General features: G+C 38.5%; 1 protein-coding gene across 1 annotated transcript in view; it reads left to right on the forward strand.

The window, feature by feature from the left end:
- Nucleotides 1–66: 66 nt before the first annotated feature.
- Nucleotides 67–14,968, forward strand: part of ODF2L (outer dense fiber of sperm tails 2 like) — a 29,859-nt gene continuing 14,957 nt past the window's right edge. Inside the window, 11 exon segments of the mRNA XM_040565759.1 lie at nucleotides 67–326; nucleotides 1,186–1,575; nucleotides 3,373–3,578; nucleotides 4,732–4,890; nucleotides 5,500–5,678; nucleotides 7,236–7,359; nucleotides 8,277–8,359; nucleotides 8,361–8,406; nucleotides 9,395–9,457; nucleotides 11,291–11,362; nucleotides 12,809–12,925. Of these exon segments, the coding sequence (XP_040421693.1) occupies nucleotides 3,471–3,578; nucleotides 4,732–4,890; nucleotides 5,500–5,678; nucleotides 7,236–7,359; nucleotides 8,277–8,359; nucleotides 8,361–8,406; nucleotides 9,395–9,457; nucleotides 11,291–11,362; nucleotides 12,809–12,925 (951 nt within the window). The 5' untranslated portion in view covers nucleotides 67–326; nucleotides 1,186–1,575; nucleotides 3,373–3,470.

The raw sequence follows: 14,968 nt of genomic DNA on the forward strand, positions 1-14,968 counted from the left end.
GTGGGCACCGCTGAGTGCCCTAAGGGAGCCACTGCCCCGGGTCGGGGCCTGAGCAGGGGTTTTGGGATGACCAGCGGGGCCTGGGATGTCTGCTGCTAGGTGGGGGGAATGGCTTGACAGGGGTGAAGTGTGACCTCCAGCCAGGCTCCAGCCTGGCTCCAGCTCATGGTTCCGACCCACCAGCTCGCTTTCCAACAGCTTCCTGTTTTCCTGCAGGCGCTGTCCGTATCCACACCAACCACCTGCTCTACCCATGTGCAGCAGGGCCTCTGCCTCCACACACAGAACTTGCAGGGCTTTAGGATTTCCAGGACTACTTGTTCATGGTAAGAGAGAAGTTGGCCAGGTGAAGGCCTCTACAAACCTGTTTAAAACTGAAGATATACGTATGTCCGAGTGTGCCTCTTTGTCCTGGAAAGGAATTACTGTAACTAAACCATGTTTATACAAAATGCCTCTTGAAAATACAATGCTGTCCCAGCTGTCTCTGCCCTTCTGCCTGGAACACCACTGTAAGGTGTTCCCTTCTCTTTCTTTCACCCTAAAGGTCTCCATCCCATTTCCCAAGTCTTAAGCAGATTCCCGTAGGACCTGCCCTGGTTCTGGGACCTCACCCTGCTCCCCAGGCACTTTTCAGAATATGAAAGAGTCTGTAGCAATTTAGGAACTGGTGCAAGTAATTTCCCAGGAAATGCGTTATGGGAGCAAACAGGGCTCATATACTCACTCCCTGGGTTGCACTGCACAGGGAGAAAGAGTAAACTGAGGGATGTGGATTTAAGGATTTGTTAGTAAAAGAGAAATAAATTAAAACTACTATTGCCTCCCGAGGCAATACAAAGTCTCCTGCAAGTAGCTGAGCTGTCTGTCTGAGCTGGATGTGACTCACATGGAAATGAGTGGCACCAGTACAGCTGGGTTTATGGGGATCAAAGAGGACTGGGAACTCTGATCCAGGCAGGTCAATGCATGCAGTAAGGGAAGTTCTGCATTGCTATATAACCTGCATGTAGGGTGAGAAGTTCCCAAACACCTCTCAGTCAAAACCTAACAAGATCAACACCAAATCAGTGACCTCCAAGTGAAGGACACCCAGACCTTCACATAAAATGTTGTTAAGGAGAAAGCGCTCCCTGTTACTGCCCTGTACCTTGGAACTTCCTTATATTTCTTTCATCTCTTCAGGTGCAGAAATGCTTGCTGCTGCTCTATGAGTAGTGAAGATGACCTACTGCTTCTGCCAAGTCTTCCATGTAAAGAGACAATGGTCCTTGACTGGGACCCTACAGCATCATAACCCCAACGGGAAGCTCGTCCTGATGCCGATGACCCCATGCACTGCCAAGGGAAGGACTTCCCTGCTGACCTGCTGGAGAAGCTGGCATGACACAGCAGGGAGTGGAGGATATTAACAAGCATGCGAGGGAAGCAGCAGAAACCACCACACCCATTTTACAGAAGAGAGCGGGAAGAAATGTTGTCATCTCTTCTGGACAAATACTGCTGTGTAAAACAGGAAGTGTCTAAAGACTGGCCTAGAGAAAGGAAGGGCAAGTTCTTCCTTTTGGAGAGAAGGTGAGTCTTAGACCTTGCGTTGGATAAAAAGGGTGGGGAAGGAACGGTTTTATAATCAGGGCAGCAGCATATCAAGAGAAAAAAAAATCCACCCACTGATGGTGCAGTGGAGGGATTATGCAGGATAACACCTTCGTTTTGTATTTTCTCTCCAGAAATATTAGCAAAACCTTCCATTTGAATCAGAGAGCGCATGGCTATGCAGGTTACTCGATGAAAAGGTTATTTGATTACTGTTCATTGCCAATTTATGGTCCCATGGGTGCTAATTTAGATTTGGGAACTATTACAGTCCTGTTTATTGATATGACCGTGGAAACTTGAGTAATGTTTCCATACATTTTGCAATGTATCTTTGCAAATGACAGATTAGCCCTGGGCATGAACACACTGATTAATCCATGAAAACTGGGGAACTGAAAGCACATTTCTTTCTTCAGTAACTTCTTGATCTCCTGGATAAGCCTTGTTATTTGTATTGTTGTTTTTTTTTTCCCTCTTCCTGGTTCTCTCCCCACATTAAAATATTAGCAGATAGCCTAATTTATTTTTAAAGGTTGATAGCTCTTTCTCTGAAATATAAAGATGTAGCAGCACCAGCACAGCATTGCAAACACATTATATGCAGTTATAAAGCAGCCAATTCCATGACTAAGAAGTGAAAATAGAGACTTTTTGTGATAAGAAGCTATTGCCAAAATTTAACAATGAACAAAGAAAGGCTTTGGAGTCTTGAATTTCTGGCACAGAAACAAAAAGTTCTGTTATACCTTTAAAGCAGATAAAGTCATGAGCTGGGACACTCAGCAGAGTTTCTGTAGTATTTGAAGAAGCCTCTCTCTAGAATACCTCTTTTTACCTCTTTTATTAAGACTTTCAATTATGTGATAGCCGAATTGTGTGTTATATTTCCTTTAATTATTTTCCACTCTGTGGATTGTGCAACAGGGTCATCTAAATGGAGTTTTGAGGACTGAAACTTGTACTTCTTTGTTTATGAGGTACATAGTCCGATCTCAATTATCATGGTAATTAGCCCTGACCATAATATTTATTACATAAGCAATCACCTCATTTTTAGATAACTGCAACACTGTATTGCTTTAAACATAAAATTATCTTGGAAAGTTCTGAGAAGCTAAAATTACAAATTCTGTCTAAGCTGAATACGACACACCACGGCCAGAGCTAACAAACTGCTTTGCCAAAGCAAAGCTACAATGGAGGTGATTAATTCACAGTTCAAAGCTAAGGTTCCTGTAAAGAACAAAGCATTAGACTTCTACACATGCAAAGCCCCCACAACGCAGGTATAAACAGGCAACCAATCCATAATGAATAATGGCGTGGTTTCATCTCTCCTAGCATTACAAAGGATGAAATTTAGCCTTTGATTTTTTATTTATGTGTATACGAAACTTTTTGTAGCTGTTCAGAAGAAGTAAATGCTTAAGACCCATTTGCTCTCGCTTCCCTCAGGCGGCTCAGGCGCCCGCCCGGGGCAGGCCGCGCCGCCCGTTGCCGCGGCAACGGCCCCAAGCGGGCCGCGGCGGCGCTGAGGGGGCTGAGGGAGCCGGGGGGAACGCGCAGCCCGCCGGGGGGAGCGGGGGGCGCCGAGCCCTGAGGGGCAGCAGCCGCGGGCACCCCAGTGCTGGGTGAAGGGAGCGGGGCCGGGGACACGGTGGAGGGGCCCGGGGGCTGCGGGTGCCGAGATTTCTCATGCGTTAATTGCGTTACATCTCTGGTGAGAGTGCTTTTTCCTTGCAGTGCAGGAGGTATTTACACGGTATTTTCTAGTGGGACTGACCAGGGATACCCAGACAAATTCAGCTACTGACGGATGAACACCGGCAGCAGGTGTCAGGACGCCCAGACTTGCTCCCCAGCCCTCCAACATGTCATCATCACCTCAGGCAGCCTCTGCTCTACCTGCACCTACCTGCACTGCGCCTTTCTTGGACTCTGAGTTTCAGGAAAAGTTTTTTCTTGCTGATGTTAACGAGGCAAGTTCATTCTGTTCCTGTTAAGCTTGATTTTTCTTTTTTTCTTTTATATTTGCTTTGTTAGCAAACCTCAAAACTTTTAAAAAAACTCTGTACCAAGCTCCAGGTGGAAGTAGGTGATATTTCAGAAAATGGGTGAGTGGGGAACACAGAACTGGCTCACTGGAAAAATCTTATTTGTTCTTTTCTGCAAGCATAGATGAGCTAGGATAAAATAAATTCTATGATTAATCATCCAAGATGCTGTTTTCACTGGAAGCAATTAAATTCAACAACTTGGTTTTGGTTATATAGCTTAGAAAAAGATAGAGACCTGGATTATGTTACACAGATGGAGCTCTGCCAGCAAATGTAAGCACGTAATAAAACAAGAAATGTAAGTATGTATTTTTTAAAAAATAAAGTTTAACTATTGGAATATAGTTACTTGCTTTACAGCAAGAGCTGGAAGCAGAACGGCCTACATCCTGATTTTGTGAGGAAGGGATTTTTTTAGTTAGGAGTCTCCCCAAATATTGTTACACTCAAGTATGTTCCTAAGGAGATATATATGGAAGAATATAAACTTTATTCTGACAAATGCTTTTGGAAGGGATGTATTTGGCACAGTAACAAAAAAAGGAAACGCGATCCACTTGTGAAACATAATCAGTAGTTAGTGCAGGACAGGTGAAGGCAGGTTCCTGGTGCTTGATAAGAAAGTAGGGGAGAAGACTGTGTTTGCCTGTAGGCCCTGATACTTTGACATGGACTTACAATGGTGTGGGCAGCATTATTTTCCTGTACAGCTACAAGCCAGGAGCTTTTCCAAACTGGGAAATGAGAAAAGCCATTTCTGCCTCACAAGTGGCTGATCTCTGCTGTGACATGTAATATCTCTGCCTTCACTGGAAACAGAGCTTGCCTTTGCCTCATAGATAAGGTGTGTTTTGTGAGCTGTCACTTTGAGGGTACATCCTATGGTATCACAGGATTGTACGCTTGTTGGAAACAATAAATGAAAGTGAGATTTCTTTGATCTTTAAAACTCCTTCTAAATAATTTGCCTGAAGAGCTGACTTGTTTTATGGTGATATGCCTTGAACTGGGAAGGTGAGTATTCTAACAGTGAGTGAGTGATACTAAACAGTACATGATTATGAATATATTTCAGGGAAAAATGTGTGTGGTACCAATTACATCTGGAGAAACAGGAAAACTCTGTTCACTGGTTCAGCTGTATAAAGACAATTATTATAGAACTACAAATGCCATCCAAAGCAGAAAATACTTTACTGATCTAAGCAAAGAGTCTGACCGTCTTGAACACCAAGTAAGAATATGTGTGAGACATGGTACTAATGTAAATATAATTTTCTTATGCAAGTCTTTAACACTTAATCTTATCATTTTCTTCATTAGACATACTTGAGTGTTTTTTTTTTTGTTATGTCCTGTGCACAAAAAAAAGTTCCTGCGAAGTTGGAAGGAATTCAAAGGGGAAAGGGAGCTAAATGTGACCTTTCGTTGCTGACTTTCTTAGTTCTCCTTCATAAGTCATAACCTTTCCTTCTTGCAGGATAACAGATGGGTATTTATTCTGATTTTTTTCTTTTAATTTTAAAGATATTATTTTTGATCTTTAGGTTTTCAGAGAGCTAGCTGTGAGGCTACAGCATGAGGCTTTTCATTGATCATTACAGAGGAAGTAGTTTCATAGAGAGACTGTTAGAAAGACAGCTATGGGAGAAATGGAAAGTGGTGTGGTTAATTCAGGATGAGTCACTCTCAGTTCTTGGAAGTCTTCTGAAAAATTCCCTTTAATTTTCTGACTGATTATTCTGGGGTCATAAAATGACCATTCGTTTTTACAATTTACTTACTCTGTGGTAGCAATTGTAGTCAGGAATGGATTAAACTAACTGAATACATTGTTTATAAGCTTGCAGAGCCTACACAGGAGAAAATTTGGAAGCAAAGTTGGGCTCCATGTCCTCATAAATATCAGATCAAGATTACAGAACTGTCACCGCTGCTTAAAAAAAGGTCACCAAAAAATCACCTACAACAGAGCTTGAATGAAAGTGCGTCAAGAAGGTATGCTTCAGGCAAAGATAAATGGTAAAATGTTAAGATATAAGGAATGTATTTATAAGCTACTTAAGCATTTGAAGTTTATGAGTATATTAGGCCTGTAAGTATTGACCTGTGAAGGCCTAGATAGACAGCTGGCATAGATTGGTGTTAGGGTATTTTTTTTTGTGTAGGTGTGATGGTGTTACCCTGATGGGCAGATAAACTCCACTACAGCTGCTCTCTCACTCCCCCTCCTTGAAGGAGAAGGGGGAGAAAATACAATGGAAAGGGCTCAAGGGTTGAGAGAAGGATGGGGAGATCACTCACCAATTATCATCACGGGCAAAACAGACTCAGCATAGGGAGTTTAATATAATTCATTACCTATCACTAGCAGATTAGAACAGTAAGAAACTAAAAACACCTTCTCCCCCATCCACCCTCTTCTACATCCTCCCCCAAAGTGGTACAGGGGAATGAGGGCTGTGGTCAGTCCCTAATACTTCCTCTCTGCTGCTACTTCACGGTCACTCTCTGCCCCTGCTCCTGCGGGGTCCCTCCCACAGGATGCCGTCCTTCCCAAACTGATCCTGCAGGGGCTTCCCACAGGCAGCAGCTCTTCAAGAACTGCTCCAGTATGGGTCCGTACCACAGGGTCCATCTGTCAGGAGCAAACTGCTCCAACATGGGTCCTCCATGGGCAGCAGCTCCCCCCAGATCCCCTGCCCCAACCAGGGGCTCCTCCACGGGGGGGCTCCAGCATGGAGATCTGTTCCATGTGGGACCCATGGGCTGCAGGGGGACAGCCTGCTCCACCCGGGGCTTCTCCACAGGCCGCAGGGGAACTTCTAACTTCTGCTGCCTGCCTGGAGCACCTGCTGACCTCCTTCTGCACTGACCTTGGGGGCTGCAGGGCTGGTTCTCACTCCTCTCCCAGCTTCTATTGCATAGCAGTTTTTTTTGTTGTTGTTTTTTTTTTTTTTTTCTTAAATCTGCTCCCAGATGCCCAACCAGCATCGCTCCCTGGTTCAGCTCTGGCCAGCAGTGGATCCCCTTTGGAGCTGACTCTGATCTGACATGGGGCAGCTGCTGGGCTCTGCTCACAGAGGTCACCCCTGCAACCAACCTCTGCTACCAGACCTTGCCACATAAACCCAATACAGTAGACCCTTCTGAAGAAAGACTAATTTTATTTTTTTACTTACAGAGGCACTGCATTTTCGGTTGAAATCTTGCAATACTGCAAATGGATGAAAACCATAAACCGGTCACAGTTAGGAGGGTATTTTATTAGCGTTTTCTAATATACGATTTTAGTGCTGGAGATTTTATTTTGAATTTTTCACCTTTAACATAAAATATATGTCAGCAGGGGGCAAGTGCTCTTTTGAGTAGTAAGTACAAAGTAAATAATTTCAAATATGTATTTGAAAACAGTGATGCAGAGAAGCCAAAGTATGAGGTCCATACCCCATCAACTTTACTATGCACATTAAAAACAATCAGTTGTAGAATTCTGTATGAACTAGGCATATGTGTCTTGCTTATTTACTTACTTATTAAGAGAAGTCAATTTGCATTTATTATTTTGCATGTGGTCAGGCAGAAGGAAAATGCCCCTCGTGAAAATGGTGCTTTACAGGAGGTTTTTGAAGCAGACATGAAAATTAATTCAGCAGAGGACTTTATGCCAACTTTTAAAGATGTTATTGGCAGAATAACAAATGTAAGTATATTTTAGTCACATTCAAAAGAAATTGTTATTGTTTTAATCTCGTCTCTATCAATGTCTGTAGAATTATTAATTTAGAAAAGCTTAAGTTTTTAATCTCTGAAAATGCTTGTCACATTTACAGAGGCCATATGAAAGACTTCGTGAAAGAGCACAGAGAGGTGTGAATTTTCCAATTTTAACCTGTGTTAGATATAACCTGAAGCTGGAGGGCCATAAATGTATGGTGAATGTTTCAAGCATTGTTAGCTCTTTTATAAGAGAGATACTATTTGCTCACAGATTCAGATAAATGCATTTGTTATCTGTATGTTGTTGATTTTGCATGCAATGAAAAACCTTGTTTAGAGATATTCTTTAAAATTCTGCCTTTTTTTTTACATTCACAAATTAATACAGCCTGACTATAGAGGGGATTTTTTCAAGCTTTTAAAATAATTTCTCTCTCTAAACTGTCATCCCAGAGTTCCATTTGAACTTCTCCCAAGAACATTAACATGAAAATATTCTGTATAATTATGTGCAGATAAGGATAGGATGACTTCTTTGCATGGATTTCCAGTAAAGCTTTTGATGCCAAAGTTTCCACTTGTTTTTGTTTTGTTTTTTCTTGTAGCTAGTCTGACTGGATTTACTCCTTTGAAGTGAGATTTGGACCATTTATCAGAAAGAAAAAATAAAGTTGATAAGCATACCATATTTCTGTTAGGTTGGAAGATGAATCTGTATGTCTCATACACAGTTTAAACACTACTGAGGCAGCATTTTTTCTTTTAGTTTACTGTGTAGTTGCAAACATTTATTAATTTTCAGTGACTGTTTTTTAAAGCCAAATTTGAATATTAATAATATATGTTGAGGAAGTATTGTAGGTCATCCATAATATCTTCTTGGTTATGATGTTTTAACAGGCTTGTAAACTTTCTGTATCAGAGATGACAATTACTGGTACACAAGAGGATTTGCTGGTAGAGGAATTAGAAACACTCAAAACCAAAAAGATTGTTGTGGCTTTCACTTCAAACAAGAGAACATGAACATGTAAGATAATCTGAAGCAATTGTTAGCTACCTGTGGGAGTCAGAGATCATGTGCCTGTAAATTGCAAGACAGGTTCTGAATACCTGGACTATGGAGGCAAAGGGAAATGCCTTAAAATAATGGGAATGCAGAGAGATTAAAGAGGCATATTCGTCCTCAGGTGACTGGGCAGGTAGGATGCAGGAGCTAGTTGGGCACAGGTATTTCCAGCTGGAGGAGGTATGTTACCTTTTTTTTAAGGTCTGAAAACAGCTGTTCTAATTCCTGATACAAAGCACAATACAGTTTAGAGAGCTAGCGCAGGAGGTACTAGAATGCCAAGCTTAACTTAATTTGACTGCCACTGTGCTGTGGCTAATAATTTAATTGCTGGTACATCCATGCTCCTGTACATTCCATGGTGCTGATTATTACTTTATTGTTGTTCAGAGTCTAGGTTTGATTGCATAAGACGCTGACTCACCCTTTTCTTCTTGGAGACGTAGGTTCATCCCCTCACTAGTGAAATTAAAATGTTCATGATTTACAATCTGAAAATCCCACCAGATTATTTATGTGGTTTTGTTTGTTTGTTTTCAGATTGAAAGTTAGCCCTCCTCCAAAATTGATACTTTATAACATCGTCAATTAAATTTTTACTGTAACTACATAAATTCTTTCGGATTTTTAGTAATAGTTAACATAAGTTGTTTTTTGTGATTTCCCAGCCTTTGTTTTCTGTTTCAATTTTCACATTCTCATATCTAAATGAAGTTCCTGGAAGCCTTTAACATGTAATGTTAGTCTTTAAAATATTACGGTTTGTACAAATGCTTTTACTATTTGACTACACATTAAAATAACATTTAAATATTTAAGGTATTTAGACTCCTTTTCACTAAAATAAAAACATGTCAAATTATGTGTATGAAATTCAAAGCCATTGAAAAATGCAGAATCATTTATAATCTGAAGTAATTTGTTAATATTTCCTGCTTTTGTCTTGCAGTTAAGCAGCAAAAATATCGACACTTTGATACAGAAGTTAAGTGAAAATGAAACCCGAAATGCTGTAAGTAAATTGAAATTTCTACCTCTTTTTTTGTTCTACCTTGTACACCTAACAAGGGTTATGTTGTAGTATCATACAATTTCGTGTTACAGTGGCAAGATGGGCTTAGGAACTCTACTGCTAATTAATACAGTCTATATCAACACTGAACCACTAACACTATATTATTGGATATTTTAGAATATGCAGTGCATTTTAGTATTCCTCCTGTTACAGGGTTTAATGCATCGCACATCATTTTTTTATGTAGGTAGATTCAGAATAATTATTACAGTTACTGCAAATGAAATAAATACTGCCGTAAGATTACATACTGGCTCTGCTTTATGCAATAGTCTTTCAGCTAGAACCTGTCTTTTGTTCTGATGTGAATGGGCACGTAACATAGCAAACTTTAACTTTTTTCTTTCTTGCTCCCACCAAAATGACTGTTAAAAGAAAAAAAAAAAAGCTTTATAAATTGGTTCTGATACAAATTCACAGTACCTAGGTAGCCATGATGATTGAGTAACACAACTTTGAAGAAAAAGGAAGAAGCATTTAAACCCTGATTCCATTTCCTTTATTTGTCATTTACCAACATTAAGAAATATCCTAATAACAAGAACCCTAAAATTCAAATATTGAATTCAGACAATTTTTTTTCATGAATGAAAAAAAAATAGTATTTCTTATTACTTTTTTTTTGGGGGGGGGGGGGGGGGAGGGGGGGTGGACTACTTATGGAAACTAATGTTTCCATAAATAACTTCCAATTTTTTAATTAAAAGATTAAGCGTATCCAAATTCTGAAGAGAAAGTAGAAAGAGATATGTCACTCTAGGAGTCCTGCTTAAAAACACTAACGTTTTCTTGCTAAGACTAGGATACGGTGTTAGCCTAATGTAACAGATGAGGAAATTTAAAGCACTGAAGGCTGTGATCCTGCAATTTTACAGTCTGCCTATGGAAATCAAACTCAACTGCTGTCAAGAGTGTTAATTCTACTTGCTATGCTCCCAGCTGTGTTCCTGACCTTTCACTTGAGCTTTTCCCAGGGTAAAGGTAGCCCTGTGTAGCTTGGGAAAAGAGAATAGCAGAACTGCCACTTTCAGTAGTCTGCAATCTGATCACCTGAAACCCTCAAGATATCCTATGTAATTTGTCCAAAGTTAAACAGTGAATAACCAGAAATGCAGCTGAGAGTATGTGATTTCCAAGCAGCCCGACCAGTAATAAAATACTTAAAAAACAATCTCTTATATTTTAAAGCTGTTATTTATTTGATCAGACAATCTGTTAAATACTGACCTAAGAGCTCAAATAAAAGAGGTCTCCACTCAAATAATGTGTTAATTGGATTTTGTTCACAAATGCTTATTAGGTCTATGGTTATGTTGTATTAGCTTTTTGTTTTCTAAAATCTTTGTACAGGTGCCTAAATTTCTGCTCTGTCTATTCATCTTTGCTTCTCTTCCCCTCCCCCCCCATCACTTTTCCTACTGCCTGTTGTGGTGTTTTTTGTTTGTTTGTTTGTAAACAATGTTTTTTCTCTGTATAGTAATAAAAGAAGAAAATATTAAGAACAAATTGATTTGGAGGAAGTTGTGGAAAATGTTTCAAAATAAATCTTAGTGAAATTAATCAGCCTAGTGCCTATTATGATCTATACAGTCAGAGTAAATATTAAACTTCATCAGATGCTTTCAGGTACATAGTTGAGGTATTTGTGGTGTATCATCACAAAATGGAATCTGTTATTTTTACAACTGAAATATTTATCAGTACACATTACTGCTGCATTTTTGTGTACAGATATAAAAGTAATTTTTGTTAATTTTTTTCCCCATGAAGAATCTCAGGAGAAGGATACTTGAAAGGGAGAAACATGTCAAAGAACTTTCATCCATGCTTCAGTTTAAAAAAGTGAGTGACCAATTATTTTGGAATAAATGTTTTCTCCCAATGTACTAAATTCTTATTTACAAATTTAAAGTTTTGATAAAAGCAATTATTTCAAAAGATTATTAAAAAGAAAGTCTGAAAGACATTTCTATATGAAAATATATTCAAACCTTCAAGACTGTATCCAAACCTATTTAAGAGTACAGATTATCCTTAACACTATTGCCCCGCAGTTCTGGGAGGGTCATAAATCCAGACTACTGGCTTTGGACCCCTTTGTGGCTTCTCCTTTGCAGAAGTTCTGGAATAAACTTTTACAGTGAAGTAATACAGAATAAACTAAACTGATATTTTCAGAGTTAGTATCCATGGCCCTTTGGAACTCAACAAATAAAGAAGGGTGATGTGGACAGCAGATCTGATACCTTCAAAGGCTGGAAAAACCTCATTGCTTCTCTGAACCAGGCAAAAGAAGGGTCTGAGTGGAGAAACAAGATCAAAAGAATTGTCTGTGGACAATAAAAGGATAAAAGGATACAACAACAATTTCAAGATTAGTGTGGTTTATACACAGTTTAGCAATCTGTTTTACACTACTCTTATACCTGAATTGCACTTAAGGTGCATGTAGTGCAGGGTGGCCCAGAGTAATAGAGTAGCCCCAGTTAAATCTTTAAGGTGTACTTTGATTTTTGTAACTCCTTGGGGTTTATTGAAACCTATGGCTTTTCTCCATTTTTTTTTTCTCAACCAAGAGAATTACCTCCCAGAACTCAGCATTTTCTCAACATAATTTTCCCCACTAGCCTTATGCAGCCTTGGAGAAAGCATTCTGCAGACTCTAGGTTCCCTAGCCACAACTTGGAGTTCCAGTCCACTAGGACTGCCTGCACATTATTGCTTCATTCTAATATATTGCCTCAAAAGCAGGAGAACACCCTAGGGTGTTTTTTTTTTTTTTGGTTTAGCATCCATCCCTTGCTTCCAAAATTAGCTATCTAGTATAATAAAGGTTAAATGTATTCAATTGGATACAGGCTTAAACATTTATTAGTAAAAAAAAAAAAAAAAAAAGGAAATTAAGTGATTGCAAATAAAACATACGGATCAAAGGGATGTGCCATACCACATGGTGCCAACTGAACAATACTTTCTTACTTGCCAAAGATGCTGGCATGTCCTTTTATTTATCTTGAAGTGGAGCACCATGTTTTCATAGAAACATCCTTTCGCTTAAAAGAATAAATGCTGAATAGGGTTGTTTACTTCTAAGAAAGGCCTATAAAAATTCTGAAGACCATAATGACAGCAAACCTCAGCATAGATGGAGTCTACACAACATACCATGCCCTGACTAGAGCTCTACCTGATACTGAACAGCTTGGGGGGCCCAGTATCTGAAAGTATAAAAGATTATCTATGCTATCCCCTTGTTCCTTTTCAGTTGTGATTATTTCTCTTTCTTAGATCAATGTACTGAAAGAAGACCACATATCAAGATCGGCAAGCACAGTAGAAGCTCACCTGCAGTGTCAGATTCAAAGAAAAGGAGTGGAAAATGAGGAATTAAAACTGAAAATACAGGTTAACATATTTTTACTCGTGTTTAAGTTTATATGTAAATTAAGAAAGCCCTACTATAGTCAGAGTTTAATTCACAACTGAGAGTTGTATCTTTTTTAGGTATTGCTTTGATTTCAAGTATTTTTTTTTAATATACATGGATATATTATCAAATCAAATACATATTTTTTAATTTCAGGTGTCATTTGAAATAAACCCTTGGTAAAAGAAAATTTTGAAATAAAAAAAAATATATATTTTGCACAGTCTGTCTGACTGCATTATTTTAATTGCAAGTTTTTTTTCTTATTTTCTGAACTTGTCCACGTTAGTAGCTCTACTGAAGAAAAGTTAAGCACAAGTAAAAGTATTTGCACTCACCTAACTTTACTATCTGGGAGATTGATATCTATCCTGAAGCAGTTTCCGTATAGTTAATAGGAAGAAAGAGACAAGCCCCCAGCATGAGTCTGTTATTTTAAGCTGTTTAAGATAAGTGTGAAACACACCTGTTTCTTTTTATAAACTGTGGAAGACTCAATAAAGGTCTTAATGCTGACTGATAGAGAAATGTTTGGGTCTAATCTTACTTTGTTTAAGGTAGGTAAAATGTTTTCTACTTTCTTCAAAATAAAAATAATTAAAACAAGCAAAAGGAAGATTTGGGTATTTACAGTTGTTACTGGTAAGGAAAAGGTCATGTGCCAGGGACTGGAGTTGTAAGCAGTCTCAGATTTTAGTATTTGAAACTTGTAAAGAATGTAGGTATAAATGAGAGAGCCTTGTTTGCAAAACTGTGTGTTATTAATTTACAAGCTTTTTTTTTAATAGTGTGCACCCCATACAAATTGTATCATTTGAACTTGTTAATGAACCTATAGCAACTCAATGGAAAAAAAAAAAGGCCACTTACATCTATGTCTATATAAGTACCTCATATTTTCCTCTGAATAAAAATTGCTTTCTTGTTCTGCCTAATGTAGTTAGAATTACAACATTTTCCTTCAATGATACTTGAATAACTTGATATATAACTGTATTTTCTTTAAATCTTTATATAAAAGTTTCATTTGTGTGCTTTTTGAAAAGTGCTGAAGTCGGTTGCTAGCTGGTGATGATTTTGTTAGCGTCTAGACAAGAACTTGGGACTGCATATGAAATTAATTCTCCCTTTAAATTTACCTCAGCCACTGAATAATACTCAAAACACCCATTTTTAGTGTGATTGTGACCCCCTGCGGTTATAACAGGGGATAACAGTTGTTTGCTTTTATCAACATTAAGGAAGCCTATATATAGACTCAGAATGTTTATTTGCTCTGTTTGTTGAAGTCATTTTTCCTGCAAGTCACGTGTTTGTTTATTAAATACATTCTAAGAACCTATATATAAAAACCCTTTCCTGCATATGTTTTTTTTTCTTTTTTAATCATTTCATTTTTAGAAGTTGTACTTTTCATCTTGTTAAGTCCCAGTAAGCTGAGGCCATCTTTCACATTGCAAGTTACATAGACTTTGCATTGATTGTAGATAAGTTTTGGGGCCGTTAGCAGCACCTTTACTAAGAGATATCCTCTCATATGCATACTATGTGCATGTTATAGCAACTGGCAAATAGTGTCATGAATAAGGCTGGCAAAGTAGCATAGTTACTAGGTAAATGGTGTGTCGTGGTCCCATTTGTGTAGACCACAAGTTAAATATTAGATGTTAAATGCATGTTTCTAATCATTCTTAAAATTAGGATGTTTATCAATGACTTGAGGGGAAAAATAAATACTGATAGCCTACTGACATTGCCAGAAGAATAAGAAATTATATGAATGAAACTTGCATGTGTCTTTATGAAAATAATTGTCTACTGCTAGCTTTTTCATGTTTTTGATAAACTATAGTACCTTAAAAATAATGTATCTGAGATTCTCCTTGAAGCAGAGTCCAATATGACTGTTGTTGTATGTCATCATACAGTGTTTTAATATCTGGTCTCCTTTTCTATTCATATTTTAATAGAAAGCTATATGTAGATGAAAAATATGGATGTCAGGAAGTTAGAGACGTCAG

Source organism: Cygnus olor, chromosome 8, assembly GCF_009769625.2.
Source record: "Cygnus olor isolate bCygOlo1 chromosome 8, bCygOlo1.pri.v2, whole genome shotgun sequence".
Taxonomy (NCBI): Eukaryota; Metazoa; Chordata; class Aves; order Anseriformes; family Anatidae; genus Cygnus; species Cygnus olor.